Source organism: Stenella coeruleoalba (assembly GCF_951394435.1).
Source record: "Stenella coeruleoalba genome assembly, chromosome: 19".
Lineage (NCBI taxonomy): Eukaryota > Metazoa > Chordata > Mammalia > Artiodactyla > Delphinidae > Stenella > Stenella coeruleoalba.
The window spans coordinates 20,072,741-20,093,917 of record NC_137165.1 but is presented as its reverse complement, the minus strand read 5'-3'; the positions used below and the strand labels follow the sequence as shown (position 1 = coordinate 20,093,917).

At 50.2% G+C, this 21,177-nt stretch overlaps 1 protein-coding gene across 1 annotated transcript in view; it reads left to right on the top strand.

The window, feature by feature from the left end:
• Positions 1-13,325, top strand: part of LOC307178192 (uncharacterized protein) — a 212,164-nt gene extending 198,839 nt beyond the window's left edge. The window contains 4 exon segments of the mRNA XM_079906040.1: positions 5,339-5,499; positions 10,332-10,488; positions 11,653-11,767; positions 12,896-13,325. Coding sequence (XP_079762166.1) covers positions 5,339-5,499; positions 10,332-10,488; positions 11,653-11,767; positions 12,896-13,003 — 541 coding nt within the window. The 3' untranslated portion in view covers positions 13,004-13,325.
• Positions 13,326-21,177: the final 7,852 nt, after the last annotated feature.

The window sequence follows — 21,177 nt, the reverse complement described above, 5'->3', positions numbered from 1 at the left end:
ACGAGCTGATCAAGCACTTCACAACTCTCTCCCCCTGTCTTTGAAAACCTTTCCCCAAAAGCCAGTGGAGACTTCAGGCCTTTTGAGCATTAGCCACCCATACTCTTTGCTTGGCCTTGCAATAAATGCTGCACTGTCCTTCACCACAACCCAGCATCAATAGCTTGGCTTTACTGCATTTGGATGAATGGACCCAAGTTTGGTTCGGTAGCATCAGGTTCCACTGAGACATGGGCCAGCTCATTAGTTTACCTACACATTCTTCAGCAGGATCATATGCCTGTGTTAAACCAGGTCTAGACTCAGAGTCTGGACAGGAAGGCAATCTCAGGAACAGACAAATTACATTATAAGGCAGTCCGTGCAAGCACAGAGGGAAAAGCACAGTGCCTGGGATCCAGGGAAGACGGAGGATTGGGAGAAACAAGAGAAGGATTCACAGAGGAGGTGATTTTGAACAAGAGTGGAACTTACCACATGAAAAAACAGTTGAAGTTTATTCCCCTTAAAGAAAGGAGCATGTGCAAAGACCAGGATGTGTCTGGCAGAAGGGTGTGGAATCCAGTCTAGGGGCACAGAGTGTATATATGGGGTTACAGGTGGTGTAGGTTGTGGCCAGATTAGGTGGTAGATTGCAGGACAAGCTAAGATGTTGGGCAGCACCCAGGGGTGAGTCTCTACCAAGAGGTGGTGCAGAGTACTGTTTCAGGATTGAAGCCAGACTGTCTGCATTGTAATCCCACCTTCCCAGCGACTAGCTGAGTAATCTTGGACAACTTCTCTGTGCCTTGGTTTCCTCATCTGTACAATGGGTGTTAATAATAATAACTACTTCCAGGACCATGAGGAAGACTAGACAGCTGAACACACATGAAGTGCTTAGAGTAGCTTGACACACATGAAGTGCACAACGTAACGTTAGCTAATAACCGCTGTTATTCCACGGAGGGCCAGGGGAACCTCAAGATTAAGGGATGAACAGGGGACCAGGAACCTCTAACCAAGTCTCAGAAGTAACAGCAGAGTGGTTGGAGGAAGACTATGAGGGCCACCTGTCATAGAAGCCATGGCAAGAGGATGTTTCCAGAAGGAAGGGTCAACAGGGTCAAGGGTGCCGAGATGTCAGGCAAGATGACAGCCAAGGGTGCCATGGATTTAGCAACAAGGAGGTCACCGTTGACTTCAGCCATTGCAGTTTTGGTGACGTGGTAGAGACAGAGGCCAGTTTGCAGTATATTGAACACATGGGTTGGGAGGAACGGGGGAGAGTGGCGCCAACTCTTCCAGCTGTTTGGCTGGGAAGGGACGCAAGTGAGAGGCAGCAGAGGTAGAGGGACGGTGAGGTCGATAACCATGTGCTTTGCCAAATACCCACTGCATCCCGCCATTGTCTCCTATGAGGTTCACAATCTCCGGTCAGCTAAGCAGGAGAAAGAGCAGAAAATGTAAGTCATAAATGAGGACACGTGTATAGACAGATCAAGAATGGCAGAGCTGGGAGAAAGGCCGGCTACCCATTTCCTCTCCCTTTTCATGATGTGATTGTGGGCAAGGGGGGACCGGGCAAGAGGGTGGAGGATGCTCAGTGCCATCTACCTGCTTTACCACACCTGGATGTAAAGGACCTATCTCTTGAAGGTGGATGGAGGAGGTGGCAGAAAAGGTTGGTGACAGATTCCTTTAAACTAACATACGCTGGGTGCCCAATATGTCCCATCCTACTGAATCACATCATATCCAGGTGGTAGGAGAAATATTTGGTTGAAATTGGTTCCAGCTAGAAACAGGAGGCAAGATGGCTCCCACATCAGCAGAGGCAACACTGTCTATTTTTCACTCCTGCCCCTCTCTGCAATCCCTTCTCTGACATTTTAGATAGGTCTGGTCTTTCTTTGACTCTGCAGCTGGGGAGCTGTGGGTGGGAGTGGCTTGGAGGTTGATGTGTCACTTAAAGCAGCAATGCTTGTGGGAAGTAAAATGCATCCTTCTGATTTGTTTGGGAAATGTCTTTATGTCAAGGACTTTGGAACGATAAAACCATAATGGTGGGATTTTGGAAAATCATTTTCCAAACCAGGGCACAGGAGACCCAAAGTGGGATATTTCAAGGAGAAAACCAATGGATGCCTGTCCAACATGAAGCAGAAACATGGCAGGAGGGCTGAGAGGGGCAGGGCAGCCTTCATGGCATATGACTTGTGCAGACTCTGCTGTTGCATGCTTGAAATTTTTAGTTTTTAAACAAGACCCCTCATTTTATTTTGCACTGGACCCTGCAAATTATGTGAACCTCCTGGTCAGGGCCGCAGGCTTGGTGGAACACATGGACTGCAGACTTCAGCTAGGTCTGGCAGGCAGCAGCCCTGACTTCAGATGCTCCCCGCGTGAACCTGGCTCCTGAAACTCACCCACCCTTGGGAAAGCTGGGCCAGCCAGCGGGAGTTGAGAAAGAACCTGGCCAATTTGCAGTCAGCTCTTAAAGAGCAGCTGTAAAGATGCGTCAGACAAACCGAGCAGGGAGGGAGGAAACACAGAACAGTCCTGGAAACCACGATAATGAGCAGGGCTTTGTGCTGTAAGCCTTCTGACACATTTCCATATTTAGTCCTCACAATGGTCCTAGTATAGAGGCACTGGGATCCCAGTTTTAGGGATAATGACCCAGAGGTTCAGGAAGATGATCAGAATTGATGGTGCTGGTAAGCGGTGACCTGGATTAAAATACAGGGTCTGGATCCCAAGTTCAGTGCTTTTCCTATTACACTAGAGGATAGAGGTGAAGGCCAGGGAACCCGGATGTCCAAGCTGTGCTGGCTAGCACATCCCAGGCCCGGCTCCAGTTCTGAGCTAAATGCACTCTCTGTGACCAGTTCAGCTCACTCCAGAGCCCATGAAGCCAGACCTGGCAGTGGAGGTGTCTCTTTGGGTGGCCAGCTCTAAGCTGAGCCTGAGAGCCTGGCCTAAAGGGCAATGAAGGAAGAGCATCCCTGCTCAGGCTCCCCTGGGCTCCCAGAGCTGTGGCCCCAAGATGAACTGGGAAGTTGGTGGTGAGCAGAGGTGGGACCCAGGCGTCCACCTACTACCTCAGGGGAAGAGGGCTCCTCAGGGGACTTTCCTAGCAGCATGTGGGCGTGTTTGCTGAATCATGGGTGACCTTGTTGGTGTTGGTGGGTATATTTTGGGGTCAAACTGTTGCCACTTCCTGCCCCTGTGTCCTTGCTCTGTTGGGTGGACAAGCTGGGGCTTTTTTCTTCTACCATTCCCTGCAAAGTTGGCATCGTGCCCTGGCCTCCAGGTGGGCTGCAGGAACCCTGCAGGGCTTTCCAGCATCCCAGGGGCCCTGATCATGCCCAGCTTCTCTCTCTGACCACAGCCCAGCTCTCTGGTCCTGAGCATAAAGCCAGAAAACCACAGAGAAGGAGCCTGTCTGGGAGTTAAGGTGGGTTATCTTCAGGGCTCTGTCACGGGGTTCCCATGTGACAACTCGCTTTTCCTTTCTGGGCTTCCGGCTCCTCAGCTGTAACGTGAGATGGCCCACCCCAATTGTCCTGAGTGTCCTGCTGAGCGCTGGGGGGATGTGGCACACACCTGACCCTCGCTGACTCCCCGAATACACCCACAGAGACTTGGCAATGTGGCTATTTTTGGTCCAGGGCCGAATGGCTCAAGAACCACAAAACTGAGGCTACAGAACATTCTGAATCTAAGCCTGTGAGTTGCCTATCGGGCTTCTTTGAGTTTCTGGCTTCCTGGGAGCTTTTTAAGTTTCAGATGACCCTGGCTCCTAGGGTGGGTGGGATCTAAATGCCTCAGGGACTTGGATCAGCCCTTATTAGGCTCTTTGCCCTCTATCCTCATCAGAAAGGGCAGGGAGCCCTCCCCAGCAGGCTCTCTCAGTACAACAGGCCTGATCCGGAAGGCCAGATCCACCTCGGATGGACGAGGGGGCTGTTTAGGGTGTAGATTGTGGGCAGGGCTCTATCTGCCCTTAGGGACCCAGAATATCATTTCATGCCAAACCAGAGAAGGTCTCAGTAGCCATCCAGGCTAGAGGGAAGTGGTGGGATTGGATTATCTGGGGAGCCCTTTCGAGATACTCCAACTACCTTGAACTCAGAATACAAAGGTCCGCAGTGAGGTTCAAGCACATGTCTTTGGATAAAAGCTTCCCAAATGATCCTAATATGAATCCCATTTCCAGGTAAAGAGTCACTGATTTAGGCCAGCTTGCCCACGTTTTAGGTGGGAGAACTGATGCCCAGAGGCAGGAAGTAACCTGCTCAAGGTCCCACAGAAAATGAGCGGCAGAGCTCAGAAATCCTAATTTTTCACCCTCTTTCTACAGAACCCCACCTCTGTCACCTCTCCTGGATTCCTTCAAACTTCCCAGTCTGACTGCCTGCTTCCAGTCACTGTGTCCTGCAGCCCCTAGCACAAGCCCTCAGCACAAACCACACATCTGGCCACACCCCTGTCGCAAGCAAAAGATTGGCCTTCCCTCCACTAACAGCAAGCTTAGGTCCCAAGGTCTGAGCCCAGAAACAGGATCTTGTGAAACCCAGCCCAGGTCCTCCTGACTCCATTTCCAGCCCCTCTCTGCAGGCCTTCCTCACCCCCGCATGCCCTGAAGACATCAGCCTCCACACCAGCTATTAGCATGCCATCAAACAATTGTTTGATTCTCCTTAAGAGATACAGCACGTTTCGTTTTCACACAAGCCTATGAGCGGGTATCATTATTATCCCTGTTTGGAGATGAGGCTGGGAGGTTAAGAAAGGGAAAGAAGTCCCGCCAGTGGTGTACAGAGGAGCTGGGCCTGGGGGCCAGGCAGAGCCCACCCTTATAACCACACACAATGTACCATCCAGGCCCCTGCCCAGGGGAAATTCCACCTTCATCCTTCCAGGCCCAGCCAGTATTCCACATTGTAGCCCAGTGAGCTCTCCGCTCCCCTAGTGGGGGCGTGTGCAGAGTCTAGTCTGCATATTATAGCAGCCTTGACCATCTGTGCCCGCTTACTGGTTTGCGTATCTGTTTCCCTCTGGAGGCCCTGACTCTGTGGTCAGCTCTCCTCTCTCACCTGACTGCCCATGCACAAAGTGGGCCCTCAGAAGATGTTTCCTGAATGAATGAGTGAAGGAATGAATGAATGACCACATCAGGAACTGAGACCTGTCACCAGCATCCTGTGTGTGGAATGGTGCCCATCAGCACAGTCGGAAAATGGTCCATCCATGCTAGAGGGTCCAGGGGGGTATAAACAAGCCCAGGGTTTGGGCCAGAGCTTCTCATCCTAATTCTGTCACTTGCTACTTGTATGACTCCTGTCACCTCCAGGGCCTCTGTTTCTCATCTGCGGCTGGGGGATGACGAGAATGATGTGAAGCCCTCTCCTTCCGCCTGCTTTAGCAACAGTCACTACGCACCCACCCTGGGTGGGGCGCTGGGGCATGAAGTGAGGACCACGACAGGGACTGCTGCTCCCCGGGAGCTTCCAGGTGAGGGAGGGGTGTGGACCACCAGGCAGTCACAAGATTGACTTTGCTGCTATGGGGCGTGAGCCTGCTTCATGCTGGGAGCTCAGATGGGGCAGCCTGCAGGAGGTCTTCCAGATAAAGCTGGAGCAGGCGTCCCAGGCAGAAGGGGCAGTGACGCCCCAGCACAGGTGCGCAGAGCAGTAACAGTGCCGCGCGGCAAGAGCTCTGTGGGCCACGGTGTGCGGGACTACGTGAGCCGAGCCGAGACATTTGTACTTCACCTCCGAACAGCAGGCTGAGTTGTCACTCTGGAGCTCCACGGCTGTGGACGGGAATTGAAACACTGGTGACTGTCACTGCTGTGACATTCTTTGGGCACCCCCAGGGTCTGCTGTTGCTACAAGAGATGCTTGATGCCTCGTTCACTTTGTTGCTGAGAGCTGGATCACAGAGGCCTCCTGAAAAGAGCAAAAGGTGCCGAATGTTGGAAGACAGTGTACAAGGGAACCCAGGCGGAGGGTAAGAGTCACTGGAAAACAAAAGAAACGGTTTTTTTTTTTTTTTTTTAACATCTTTATTGGGGTATAATTGCTTTACAATGGTGTGTTAGTTTCTGCTTTATAACAAAGTGAATCAGTCATACATAAACATATGTTCCCATATGTCTTCCCTGTTGCGTCTCCCTCCCTCCCACCCTCCCCATCCCACCCCTCCAGGCTGTCACAAAGCACCGAGCCAATATCCCTGTGCCATGCGGCTGCTTCCCACTAGCTATCTACCTTACTGCGTTTGTTGGTGTGTATATGCCCATGACTCTCTCTCGCCCTGTCACAGCTCACCCTTCCCCCTCCCCATAACCTCAAGTCCGTTCTCTAAGAGGTCTGCGTCTTTATTCCTGCTTTACCCCTAGGTTCTTCATGACATTTTTTTCTTAAATTCCATATATATGTGTTAGCATACGGTATTTGTCTTTTTCTTTCTGACTTACTTCACTGTGTATGACAGACTCTAGGTCTATCCACCTCATTACAAATAGCTCAAAAAGAAACGGTTTTTAATTCAAAGATGTTTGGGTGCTGGAGGCACTGTGGCTGGACTTGCACTTATAGGAGGCAGCTGGGGACGGGTGCGGAGGTGGGGATGGAAGAGAACACTGTGCTTCTGTGGGTGACAACAGAAAGCCTGGCCTGGGCGTTGGGCAGCACAGGATTAAAGAGGAAAGAGACCAGGAAGGGGGTCCCGGCTAGGGAGGTGGCAGCACTGCCTGGTTCCTGTGATGAAGCCTCAGATGGTCCAGGATTAATGGGTAGAGGGGGGAGGGGTGCAGTTTTATTGAGCACCTACTATGTGCCAGGCCTCATGGTAAGCGCTTCCGTATACTCTGCAGCTCATAGGACACGAGATCTCTTCTCGAGCACTAAACACAGTTCCCAGTACCTGCCTCCTGCGGCGAGCTGTAAGCCCCACAGGGGCAGGACCAGTGTCTGTCTTGTGTCTGCTGTGTCCTCAGGACCTGTCATATTTTAGGTGCTCCACAATGATTTTGAATGATCCAACTTTCTTTTCCTCTCCCTCCTTCCTGCCCTCTTTCATTTTCTCCCTCCCTTCCCTTCCTCTTCCCTTGTTCCAAGATAAGGTGAGACATCTCATTTAATCCTTCAAATAGCCCAAAGTTAGGCTGTGGTTTGAGGAGTTTATATTGAAAACATTGGGGAGAGTTTTACCAGATCCAGTCGGTAGTGGATTTTACAACGAAGGAACTAAAGTTCAGAAGTGTTAAGTTACTTGCCTAAGGTCACACAGCTAAAAAGTAGTGGGGCTGAAATCTGACCCAGTTACCTCTGAGGGCAAACACGCTTCCTCCCTAAGTGAGGGAACTAAGAAAACTTGGCCCCAGAGATGGACAAAGCGAGGCCAGTATTGCTGCAGCTGTGCGATGCCAGGAAAATGACTCCTCCCTCCACCCGCATGGGTTTCTGTGTCCTGGTCTGAAGAATCAGGCTGAGATGTAACTGGAGGGGAAGCAGGCAGGACCAGGCTCCAGGACCCCCAGGCCAGCAGGGCTGAGGCAAGAATCTGGGGCCACTCCAGGAGGAGATGATCTTAAGATGAACCCGCACCAGTTGAGCTCTGTCTGACCTCTACCCATCCGCAGTAAATTGGTCCCTACTTCACAAAAGGTGACTAATAAGAAAACCTCTTGAGGGGTGGGATAGGGAGGGTGGGAGGGAGGGAGACGCAAGAGGGAAGAGATATGGGAACATATGTACATGTATAACTGATTCACTTTGTTATAAAGCAGAAACTAACACACCATTGTAAAGCAATTATACTCCAATAAAGATGTAAAAAAAATTAAAAAAGAAAGAAAACCTCTCTACAGGCACATACTGGTTTTCAAACTTCTAACTAAGAAAAGGGTAGTTCACATGAGAAACTGGTTCAGTGTCGATGCTGGGAGCTTTTCTTACCTTTCTCTCAACTATGCAGTTCTGATCCATCACATTCAAGGCCATGGAGATTTTATTGAGTTATTACTTGGCCCGTGCTTTGCGCCAGGCTTAGAGAAGAAGAGATGGAGTGGGGCTGGGGGCGGGACCCTGTGGGACGCTAGGTTTCCATGCAATTGGAGCCTCTGGCCAGTTCCTTCTGGGGCTGCGGGAGCTGGGAAGGGGGAGGCATGACTAAGTCTTTCTGTCGCCTCTTTTCCTGTCCTGGGCTCATGGTAGCCGCAGTGAGGGGGAGCATGGGAAGTGAGCAGCTGGAGGGGCAGCCCTGTCCTGGTCTCGAGTGGGCCGAGCAGCATCCCCGGGAGGAGGAGAGAGCAAAGTATTTCCTGGGTGGCGACCTGGCCCCTCTCTGTGTCCCAAGTAAGTCTAAAGGATCTAAGGTGACATTTGACCAACTAGCCACATCCCTTTAATCTCCTTCCTCTTTGAGACCCCACTAAAACAACAACCAAGGAATAAAAAGTATCAGTCTGCAAGGACAAAGAAAATAGGAGAGTGACAACAGTGTCTTAGTGATTTCAACTGCTTTAAGTACTTTTTGGGCGGCAGGAAGCAGCTGGCCAGGTGAAGGAATTGATGGAGCAGGTCCTTACTGAAAGTGTGTGGTCCTTACTGACAGTGTGTTCCCAGAGGTGGCCGCACGTGGTGGTCAGATGACCAGATGCTTTGGCATCCACTGTTCCATCTGTGCAACGAAGTCTCGGTATGACCTTGGCAAAGTCAGTTTCTGCTTTCTGAGGCTCGTTTGTTCCCCATCTGTAATAGAAAGAGACCGTACTAGATTCTTATCTGCTGGTGCCTGAATTACCTGGAGTTTTCCTCCCCTGCCCCTCAACACGTATAGGCACATGTGTCTTGATGTTGCTTCAGAAACGGGGCGAAGGTATTTTTGCATTTTTTGCTCTCCCAGGACACTTTCAGAGCCACTGCTGCAGATGGTCTCCAAGGGAGCTTTCAACTCCGACACGCCAGGACTCCCACGCAGGTGTTAGGATGGAGAATACACGGATTGGAGGGGTTGTAAGGATGTAAGACCTTCATGTGGGAGATCCAGGCACAGAGGGGCTTCAAAGGAGGCTGAAGGCCTATCTGTGGGGACAGCAGAAGGGCCTTTACAGAGACAACGACATTTGCAATGGATGGAATTCACAGAGGGAGACAAGGAGGAGGGCCCTGCAGGTGGAGGTTACGGTGGCAGCAAATCCCGGAGATAAGAAAGCATGTGACCTGTTCAGAGACTTGCAAATATTGCAACATGCGGGAATCCATGGAGACATCACATGGACCACGAATGGCCAGGTCAGCAGCTTGCACTTCATCCCGTTGACCATGGGAAGCTATCACGTTGGCCTTGTGATTTTAACACACGGATATGGCCCAGCTACTTTTTCTTGAGCACCTGCTAGTGTTACTTACTCCACGCACTGCACACCATGTCTTCCTGACCTGGCCACTTGGTCGCTGGACAGTCACACATCTCTTCAGCCATTTCCTCATTCCGGGCACTGTCCTCCACGCTTCGCTGTCCTTACACAAGCTCCTTCCTCTGTGGAGAGGCCGCCTTCCACTTCAGCCTTCCTGCGGGAGACTCTGCTTGAAGAACATTCCCCTGGGAGGCCTCTCCCCTGTGGGCAGCTCCCAGCCTGCCCTGCGCCCTCCACATGGCACATCCACTGCTGTCCTTACACCAACTGGCTTTTCCTTACTTAGCTGTGATGCAATGGCTTGCATGTCATCGGTAGCTGTCTTCCCTGGGGCTAACCAAGGACCAAGAACAGGGCAAGTGATTGAAAAGTGTTGAGTGATTGAAAAAATAGAAATTGCAACTATCTGGGCCAGGCCCTTGACAGAATGGATCTTATTGAATGCTCCTCGGTCACCTGTGAGATACGAGTTACTCTTTCCATCTTGCACAGGAGATGTGACTCGGCCGAGTTTATGTATCCGCTGATTTGCAGAACTGGGATTCAAACCCATGTGTGTCTCAGTGCTGGTGCAGAGCTCTTCTGCTCTACCATGTTCCTGGGACAGTAGCTCCATCCCTGGATGGAAAGACGTGACATCAGAGGAGCCACAGACAGGCCACTTCCTCTCATTCACCTTTTTCCACGTCCCATTCAGCTGGGACAGCTTCTACTCAGCCTCTCAAGATCCGTATCTGTTCCTGCACTTAGGGAAGTTTCCCTACACCTCTCACACCACCCAGGGGAGGTAAGGAAAGGAGTTTTCCATGTGGTCACTGGACGTGAGTAACCACCTCTTCTTCCTGTGACTTCCCCACCTCTGCACTGGGGCTTGGAAAACCCCACCCATGTCTTCTAATAAAAGCTCTGGGTACTGCAGGATGGGCCAGAGGACAGCTCTTCACTCCACCAGACTCCTTGAGGGACTCCTTCCAGGGAGGCCTGAGCTGGACGTCCCGAGATGAAGGTCATCACCGCCGCTCTGGTGTGCCTGCTGCTGGCCGGGGCGTGGCTACAGGATGTGGATGCCAAGAGCAGTGAGTTTGGCTGGAGTCACTTTGCTCCTCCTTGGGGAGGGCGGAGACGCAGGCAGGTGCTCTGGGGCTGGGGGCAGGCTCACCCCTTCATCTCCACTCCTCCAGAAAGAATTCTCCCTGAAGAGGAGGAAGGGAGGACTTGCTCGGGGGCAGGGGGACAGCAGGAGAGCCATAAGCCTGGGGCCAACACAGACCGCTGAGCAGCTGGCTTCAGCCAAAGGAGGCCAGCCTCGTCCAGACCCTGCGGACTGATGGAAGGCAGCTGTGAGGTCATTGAGGCCAAGCTGGAGGCCTGAGGTCCAGAGGAGGGACTGACTGGGGTCTCGCCTCCACTGTGTAACAGATAACGGGCAGAGTCTGAGGTCAGGATCTGGGGCTTTAACAGTTGGCTAACCTTGGGCAAGTTACTATACCTCCCAAACTCTGGTTTCGCTATCAGTAAGATAGGTTTGATCATGCCTACCCTCTAAGGCTGATGAGAGAATACTGACCTAACAGCAGACATATGGAAAGGGCTTTGCAAACGGTCAAACTAGGAGGAAGGAGCCAGGATTGAAATGCAAGTCTTTTGAAGGTGGGGTGTGTGTAGGGGGGGTTACAAACCGGCAGAGTGGGAGTTGTGGGTCAGAGCTGAGAGGACCAGGGTGGAGGGTGAGGTTGGGATTGCGTGGGAGCTGATCAGTTCCTGGAAGCTCTTGCCTGGTCATTTCATCAGTCTGAGCTCCTAAAACGGTCCCTAATCCTGCCCCAAACAGTGGACTGCTGTTGAATCAGACTCACAGGGTCTCGGGGCCCTTGAACCCAAATGTAAGGGCAGAACCATACCCTAGTGGTGGGATGTCAGAACTAGAATAGCCTTTCGAAATCAGTCTAAAGAGTCTTGCTTTTCAGCTGGGAAGTCTGGGGCCCAGGGGAGGGAGGGCTCATCTTGACCAAAGCCACACAGCTGTTTTGTGGGGAGCTGGGATCTGAACCCCAGTGTCCTGACTGCCTAAATACAGAACTGGGTGGCTGATGAGACACTAGTGCCCTTTGGATGTGATCCCAAAGCCTGAGCCTGTTCTGGAAGGGTTTTTTGTTTTTGCTTTTTTCCCCATCCTGGATGAGAGGAACTCAGTCCAGCTTGAGAAATGGATGCAAACCATTTTTGCGCTTCTCTTCTAGTGCATGTGTCATCCTCCAAGTGTTGTTTCACACTGGTGGAGAGAAAGATGTCCCTGCAGAGAATCCAGTGTTACAAGAACACCAGCTCCACCTGCTCCTACAAAAACCATCTAATGTGAGTGGTTGTATCCTCTTCCATCTTTGACTCCCTTCTCCAGAGGACAGAAAGCGGCCACCCTGGAATTAGAATAGCAGACGCTAGATGGCGATGTTCCACCGGATTAAGGTTTTTTAACCAAACTAGTGAGGAGGCCAAAACCTGGGCACAGAGCTGAGAGTGGGCGCTAGGACGAACACCTGTGTTCCTGCAGTGACATGAGTTTCTTGGAGCTGCAAGGCGCCAAGAGTTATATCTTAATATTTTATGCCCAGAGCTTAAAAGCTCCAGGTACTACTGGGTGATGGTAAGAGTGAGGGGCTCTCAGATAGTTCCTGCTTCTGGATTTGCCAACCTATAGTCTTGAGTGACTCTGGACAGGTAAGTCTTCTGAACTTCCTTATCTGGGTAGCCCCTCTGCACTCCTGACCTGTGAAGTGGCGTAAACACGATAGCTGCATCACAGGGTCGTTATGAAGCTCCAGGGAGGTAGCTTACACTTGCCACTCAGTGTCTATAAGGCACTTTCATGTATATTACTATCTCATCTAACTCTCTTGGTCCACACATTTTCATTATCGTGAAAACTGAGGTTCAGGGAATTGGAGAGATTTGTCTAAGGTCTTGCAGATAATTAAAGGCAGAATTGACCTACGGTTTTGGACAATAGCCAAGTTTGGGAGTGGGTAGATCAGAGAAGAAACGCACGCGCGCGCGCGCACGCGCACGCGCACGCACACGCACACACACACACACACACACATCCAAGGCAATGACTAGGGGTCCTGGATGGACACAGACACATGAAAAGATGGAGCAGGTGGGCCCTCAGAGATGTTCTAGGAGGGGAATTTTCCATGTTAGCAGATCCTCAGAATGTCAGCAGCCTTCGCTCTACCCTGATACAATGAATCCGCAAAAGGGGTCCACAAAATGAGATTTTTAAAGCCCCCCATCCCTTGCCCCTGAAGTTTGGGTGTTCCTCCCAGCGTACAAACTGTAGGTCTTACGCAACGACTTCATTTTATAGGCCCCGGGAGAAAAGCTTAGGGGCACCCAGGAGCAATGAGGGGGTGATGGGACTTGTGTGTGGCACCCAGGGGGTGGCTCAGGTGACTTAGCCCTTCCTTTGTTCTCTGCCTACAGATTGAAGCTGAACGGAGGCCGAGAGGCCTGTGTCTCACAGACAAAATCATGGGTTCGGGCTTATTTAAAAAGGATAAACCCCTGCCAGTGAAAGGAAATATGAGCTGATTCCTTTCCATCCTGGACTCTGGACACCGTGTGGCTTTACCTGTCCCCTCAACGCCCAACCCTACACCAGTCCTTCTGCCCCAACTTCGCCGGGTCACGCCAGAGGGTCTGCTGGGTCCTGTTAAGATATGTTGTCACACTTTATATAGTTAAATTCTAGAATCTTCAACTTCTGCCTCCCTGTGCCTCTTGGACCCCACAGGGATTTCAGGGTGCAAAGCTGATTGACATTGAGGGGCTGGGGTCAGGGGCCGGAGAAAAGGAAACATGTTGGACCAGGTGCCAGGAGAACTGACTTCTCATCATAGAAGCCAATAAATGACTTACATCTCTCAGCTGACTGCCTTTGTCCTGGGGGATAAGCGTCGACTCTGGGTTGTGATGTAGATTCTCTGTGGGGCTGGGTCCCCATTTGGATGCAGGATGTTCCCCATCACCCCCGCCCACTCTGCGCTGCCCAGAGGGTTCAGAGGCTGATGATATCCAAAAGCTGCCCTAGCTGGAAGGGATCTTGGGCCTCATCTGCTTGTAAGACGATGCTAGCCCCATTGCATAGATGAGGTGACTGAGGGCTGGAGAGGGACACCCACAGGCCTGAGGACACGCAGAAAGTCAGGATTAGATCTGGCGTTAGAGCCCAGGGTTCCCGCTGCTCGGCTGCTTACAAAACCAAACTCACGAGTGTTGCTAGAAAGGTAAGTTGCCGTTAATCAGAATGCTGGCAATCTGGGGAGATGATGGACTCAGTGTCCCCCCAAAGCCACCTCTGAAGATTCTGCTCGGCCATGAAAGTTTTTTTTTTTTTTAATTAATTAATTTATTTATTTAGTTTTGGCTGCGTTGGGTCTTTGTTGCTGCTCGCGGGCTTTCTCTAGTTGTGGCGAGCGGCGGCTGCTCTTCGTTGCGGTGCGCAGGCTTCTCATTGCGGCGGCTTCTCTTTTTGCGGAGCACGGGCTGCAGGGTGCACGAGCTTCAGTAGTTGTAGCACGTGGGCTCAGTAGTTGTGGCGCACAGGCTTCGTTGCTCCGCAGCATGTGGGATCTTCCCGGACCAGGGCTCGAACCTGTGCCCCCTGCAGTGGCAGGCGGATTCTTAACCACTGCACCACCAGGGAAGTCCGGCCATGAACGTTTTTAAGGGGAAACGGGGAAGTAATCTCAGTTAATCACTGAAATAGGGGGTCAGAGTCGTCACCATCCCCCACTGTGCAGGCTTGTGGACTCCTTGTGATCTTTTTTTAGATGCTCTCTTGCTAGCAGTTTTTTCGAGAGATTCCTGAAGGGGAGGCTGGGGAAGAGATCTGGTACTCCGTTAATTACTTACTCTTCATTTCTGCTGCTTTGATCTATGTAAAGAACCAACAAGTTAGGCAAAGTATTGTGTGATCAAAAGGTTTGAAAAGCGTGCTAGGGCCAGAGAGGAGTAGAGCATGCGGGTGCCTGGTTTAAGTTTAGCAACAAGACAAAAGGGACCTCCTGCAGAGAGCGCTTTCCTGCCCAAAGCTGCTTACAATGCCTCCCAGGGTAGAACTCTTCCCCTAGTCCCCAGATGCCACGTGACTGTGTGGTACAGCAGGATATCCGGACCCTGTCTCAACCGGAAGGAGCCTGCAGAGTTGGTTAGCAGGGCCTTCTCCTGGGAAGGGCCCTGGAGAGGCTCCAGGCTTCGGTGGGTCCACGTCTGATGAAGATGCCAACACAAGTCATCCAGAGGAGGGAGGCAGTCTCGGGAAGAACAGGGGGCCCCTCAGGGGATAGAGAGGAAGAGGAGGTCCTGTCCCTTTAAGAGGGACAATCACAAGCTCCAAGTTGTGTGACCTGAGACTCTAGGGAGACTAGCAAAGGAGGGCAGTGAATTCTGGGTCTCAGGGTTTGGTGGCTTTAGGGGAGACGGTCTCCTGTCCTGTGTCTCAGGGCTTTTCCCTCTTTTCCCGGCATTCAACACGCAGCGCATCTGGCTCATTCTTCTTAGGATCTCTTCCCTCCGCCCCCATGACTGCCCTGCTTCTCTGGCTACCCCTCACCTGGACCACTGCAGTAGGCTGCTCTTCGTGCCCCCCTGCCAACCCCATCCTGCCCTCGGCCCTGATCCCAGGCTACTCTTCCTGGCACCCCACACCCTGCCCTCCCCATCGCTCCAAAGACTTCAGAGCTGACTCCAAACTCCCACCTTGATATTCCGATTCCTCTATAACCGTGCCTCAACCTTCCTTTCCAAAGGTCTCTGGCTTTTCCATTCTGGATCCCTTACTCTGACTATTTGGGGATATTCCCTGCAGGCCCTCTCCCCTCTTTTCCATCCCGCATCTCCTCCGGGAGAGTCTTTGCTGTGACGGTGCTACACCGTCTGTCCAAGTCCCATCTTTGCTGTCAAGTCTGATGCTAATCAGGACGGGGCCACCTGATTCCTCCCCCTCCCCCACCCCTGCCAACGGGTGTGTCAAGTGCACTTACTGGCTGTATTACTCCAGGGTGGAGGACGAGGGCAGGGAGACCCACTGGAAGCTAATGCTGGGGACTGGAGCCATCGTTCTAGAATATCCTGGGCTGATGAGCCAGGCCCTCCCTGACACTCAGATGGGCCCAGGTTAGCCACACAGCCAGGCCCTGGCTACATCCACATTCCTCTAGCACCCTCTGCCATCCACCTGCACCTGAGAGCACCCCCTACTGGTTGGGAGTTACCCCTGAAGAAAACACCATTACTGTATTAGAGATTTTAAACAAAATGTATTTTCTGCAAAAAGTCAGCCATCCTACAGTTGCATTCATGTTTCCATAGTAACACATTTCGCAACACCTCACATTCACCAGGCGCTGTCCTCCCTAGATTGCAGTAGCCCTTCATCGCCATGGCTCTCATAGGCATGCTCATCACCCCTGGGGAGTTGGGCAGGAGAAAGACCCACTGCCCGCAGCTTACAGGAGAGGGAACTGGGGCTCATGATGGGAACCAAGTGGCTCAAGGCCTTGCTTTAAAAAAAGAGATCACCAATATTCAAAATAACTCCCCAACCAGCCACAATTCAAATAATAGACTAAATATTACGTAAGACATAGTACATTTTGCATCAGGAAACAGAAAGCACTCTATTTGAAAATTCAGGTCAATTTAGTCCAGGATAGAGACAGGAAGCCTGGGGGAGAAGAATCATTTCTCAGCCTCTGGCTTGGTCTTAGTGTGGCCGAAAGAGTCCAAGTCTTCAGGGTGTGAGGTTTCTGACCCAGGTGTTTCATGTAATTCCAGACCCATTTCTCCTTGGGTTGGCACCGATGTCCTTGGCCAGTTTGGTTCTGAAGCTGTGGATGAAGGTGGGCTGGCAGGGTTAGGTGAAATGTTGGAGGGTTTTATCCAAGGGATGACTCATTAGGGATGACCAGGCCCACCTGCTACAGGTGAGGGGCTGCCCTGGGACAGGAAGTCAGAGGGGTGTGGAAAGGAGAGGCCCTCTGGGGGTAGTTGCTGTTCTTGCCGCGCCCTGGGAGAAGCTGGCCTGGCATCCAGCAAAGCAACCACCCAAGTGTGAGCTGGTACCCATTCAGCAAGGAGGGTGTGGGATGTTACCGGCCCTCTCTGGGCCTGTCCCTGATGTAATAATAGGAGGCTTTGGATTACATAGTCTGGTTGGATCTTATCCCCTGAGTAGGACATCTCAAATTAGTCTATGTCTGTCTTGTGGGGCAGAACTTAGGATGGGGGGGATGGAAGAAAGGGAAGGGGTGAGATGAGGTGGGGGGCTGGAGGGGAGCAGGGTTTTTCTAGCTACAGGACAGCTGCCTGCGGACACTGGCTACTGGTGATTCCATAGCTCTTCAGCCTCTGCAAGGGGATCTGCTTATGCTTAAATGTGAAACAGCAGTTGAACAGGTCGCGGAGTGCATCTAGAAGTAAAGTCACAGAGAAAAAGCATCTGAGATGTCAGGCTTTTCTCAGCTTGAACGCAGCAGGGGAAGGAAAGCTAAGAGGTAGAAGTGTGTCTTCTCCACGCAGGTCCAGTGTTCCTGCTGGCCGCCCCGAGAGGGGGTGGGACCAGGAACATGTGGCTCAAAATTTTGAGGTTGATTCTGCATGGTGGGGACACATCTTTGCTGACTGAGGGAGGCCAGTGTGACATGTCCTGGATATGGCCCCCCAACCTGCAGGGTTTGAGGCGATCATCTGGGGTCAAAGAAAAGGCCCTGGATTTTCAGTAGAGTTTAGGCTTTATTCTGGCTGTGCGGTGTCCTGGAGGCGGGAGGGGCAGGTAGGATGCCTGCTGTCCCCAACCTGGGCTTCTGCCTTCTGTCTCCAAAATTAGATGTTAAAACTCCAAGGACCCCAGGTGCTCTGAGAGTCTCCGAAGTGGGTCACTTTGGCTTAGGCCTTCCTAGAAGATGAGAAACAGAGGGAAGGAGAGAGAGGAAGGGAAGGGGGAGAAAGATTGAATTTCCTTGGCTGAGTGAGCACCTGGGTGCTGCTGGCAGCAGCTGTGAGCAGCAGACACAGAGGCGCTGTGGACACCTTCCTGTTGGAGGGGGAAGATGTGAGCTTCAGCCTAAGAGCTGTTGGTTTCTGGGTTTATCTCAGCCTCTTGGCAGCTCTGGCTGCCCCGCCTGCCTTTGTAGAGAGGCAGAGAGGATGGGGGCCCCGAGAGGGATCATTGCCTGGCCAGGGTACAGTCAAGTCAAGATGAATCTACTAAGATTCTGAATCCTTACCGTGTATCCTGAATCTACTAAGCTGGAGGCTGGGTTGCCGAAGAGTTTTCCAGGAAATGCAAGGCAAAAGCTGTGGCCTGTAGCAGGGTAGGCACCGTGTCCCTCCAGCCGCCCAGACCACAGAGATGAAGACAGAACACAGATGTGCTGGCACTCACCCTAGTAAGTGATCCGAGGAGCTGCTTTCTCCAAAATGAAAAAGAAACCATAGAAAAGAACTCCTATGCTAAGGACTTTCCCCTATTACATATTTAGTCCTGACAAGGTAAGCGCTATTATTATCATGCCCATTTACAGATGGGGACACCGAGGGGCAGAGAGATTAAATAACTTGCCCAACGTCTCATGAGGAGTGAGGGGTGACACTGGGAGAAAAAGCCAGTCTGTTTACATATAATCACCAAGAGAGTTTCATGTAGGTGATGTCTTTTTCCAAGGCAAGTTTTAGGTGGAAGTCTCATACTGGAGACAAATTAAAGCCAGCTTCTGCTGACCAGGCTCCTCGCATCACATCTAGGTACTCCCTTCTGCTACTCAGTCCCAGAGGGATACGGTTTGAAAACCACTGATTTGTCTAAGCCCCTTGTTTTCAGGAAGGATCATTGATAGGACGGGGTGGGGAACAGAGCAATGAAGTGGGCTCTTTGTTCCTGAACCTGGCTCCCTCCTGCAAGGGGTCTGAGCTAGGAGCTTGGGGTGGGGTGGGGGGAGTGCCAATGAGCACGGTGGCAAGGAGGGGACAGCTTGGACTATGATAGAATGCCTGGCAAGGCCCTTGGCCTGAGTGTTCCTATCCCCATGCTCATTCTTGGCTCCCAGACTTTGCTTACTTTTTGCACCTACTTGGATTATTCTCCTGTCCACTTTCCATCCTTGCAAGTTTTTCTACTCTAGCAAAACAAGCCCAATGATAGTAAAAGAAATGAAATAAAGAGCTATGTTTTGTGAAATAGAAAAGGATATATAGATAAAGGGCTAAAGAAGCTCAAATTTTGTTCTTTGACAAGCCTACAAAGAAGCTGAAACTCTCCTGAACTGACCATGAAAAAAGGAAAAAAGGTACCAGTAGGGAACATCACTACAGAGCCTGCAGACACCAAGAAGAAAATAAGAACTTTAATTTAGAAGAAGTGGACGGATTTCTTAAAATCTAACTTAACAGATTGCAAGAAAAAAAATTTTTTAAATCCTCAAACTATTTAAAAATTTGAGTCAGTAATGGAAAACCTTCCCACAAAACATCCTCCAGTCTCCAGAAGCTTTAACAGCTCTTCCTCCAAGCATTCCAAGAACAAATAATTCTGATCTTACACAATCGCTTCCAGGGAATATCAAAAGTGTTCACTCTTCGACTCATTTTATAAGTTTTTGACATAAAAACTTCTCAGGAACCACAAAAGAAAAGATTTCAAGCTTGTCCCTGCAGACACACATGCCATTCTTTTGTGGATCACATCAATGAGATTGCAGGTCTTCTGGCTTTGGGTTGGGTATGGACATGGGGGAACCCTGCAGGATGTTGGAAAGAGGGAGTAGTTAGGGTGAAGTACTGATTTCTCTGTTGCCTTCTTATACCTCTGCCTGAATGCAGCCCATAACGAATGGTTTTCACTTCCTTTCCAGGTGGCCCTCTCCATGACTCTCTCCGTCCAGTTTTGGGGAACCACACTCTGTCCTTGCTCCTTCGGGTCCAAGGGTGGTCACCATGCTGTCACTAGCCTCAGAGTACCAAAGCAGCCCTATGGTTTCTCCACACCCAGCCCACATCTTGGTAAATAGCATTTTTATTAAACCCTCCTCAAATCATTCCAATTTCAGTGTCATCTATTTCTTCCTCACTGACATAGGTTTAGGTACCAGAAGTGGCTTCTGGTAATAGACCTTCTAAATGGGATTCTGGAATTGGGTTGCTCATATATTTTAGGAGCATAATAATGGCAGCTGCTGGCATCATGATTACTTAAATTATCACCAATAGTAGGATGGCAGACTGTGTTGTATCAAGCCCTCCAGGTGATTCTTAATGGGCACTAAAATTTGAGAACCGCGGGATTCCAGCATATCCCGTGGCCATCTCGGATCTGTAGTGAATAGCCACCAGAGAGCTCTTAAGGACGCTGCCCTCCTCTCACGGCCCCATCAAAGCATGCCTTGGTAAAGGAAGTGTCCTCTGGCCTTGCCCGGGAGTGCAGTTAGGGATGGCTAGGCAGCTTGCACGTAATAGATCCTTTTCAATAGACCCACTTCCCTGAGCCTTTAGACACCTTCCTAATGTCCCAGGGGAGTTCTGGCGTTTCAACTTCATCAACTGCAGGCCTGTTTTAAAGCCTAGATTCCAATCAGCCAATCTAGCTAAGTATTCATCATCCCCAAGTACTTGTGCTAGTGCATTGAATCCTGAATTCTGGATAAGCACATTCATGCCAATGAATTTAACCAACTGAGTCTTGTACGTTATTATCCTCTTACAATCCAGTCCTACCCATGCACCCCAAACTCTTCTCCAAATTGAGTGAGTGGGGGGACATTCAAACACTTCCAGCTGAAGGGACTCCTGTCTGTCCTTCCCTCTGCTTCAGGACCTATTATCTTGTAAGAAAATATGTTTAGGAGCCTGGGGTCTGGAGTCAACCAGACATGGATTTAAGTCCTGTATTTGCCATTTACTGGTTATATGATTTGGAGCAAATTGCTTACCTCTCTGAGCCTCTAAGAGGAACTGATTGCTAATTATTACCTCATTGTGATGTTCTGAGAACCTAATAAGATAATGAGTGCATGCAAAGTGCTCAGTCCTGTCCCAATAATTTCGATTTTGAAAAAACTTTATGTTCATTGAAGTATAGTTAATTTACAATGTTGTGTTAGTTTCTGGTATATAGCAAAGTGATTCAGTTTTATATATATATATGTTATTTTTCATATTCTTTCCCGTTACGGTTTATTACAGGATATTGAATATAATTCCTTGTGCTGTACAGTAGGACCTTGTTTATTTATTTTACATATAGTAGTTTGTATCTGCTAATCCCAAACTCCTAATTTATCCTTCCCCCAACCCCTTTCCCCTTTAGTAACAATGTTTGTTTTCTATGTCTGAGTCTGTTTCTGTTATGTAAATAAGTTCATTTGTATCATATTTTAGATTCTACGTATAAGTGATATCATATGGTATTTGTCTTTCTCTTTCTGACTTACTTCACTTAGTATAATCTCTAGGCTCGTCCATGTTGCTGCAAATGGCATTATTTCATTGTTTTTTATGGCTGAGTAAAATATATATATATATATATATATATATATATATAAAGGAGGAAGAGAGCAAGCAAATCAATAAAGAAATCTACCAATGATAATAAACTCTAAATACTAAACTAACTTAAACATAAAACCAGAAACAAATTAGATGCAGAAAGCAAACCCCAAGTCTACAGTTGCTCCCAAAGTCCACCGCCTCAATTTTGGGGTGATTCGTTG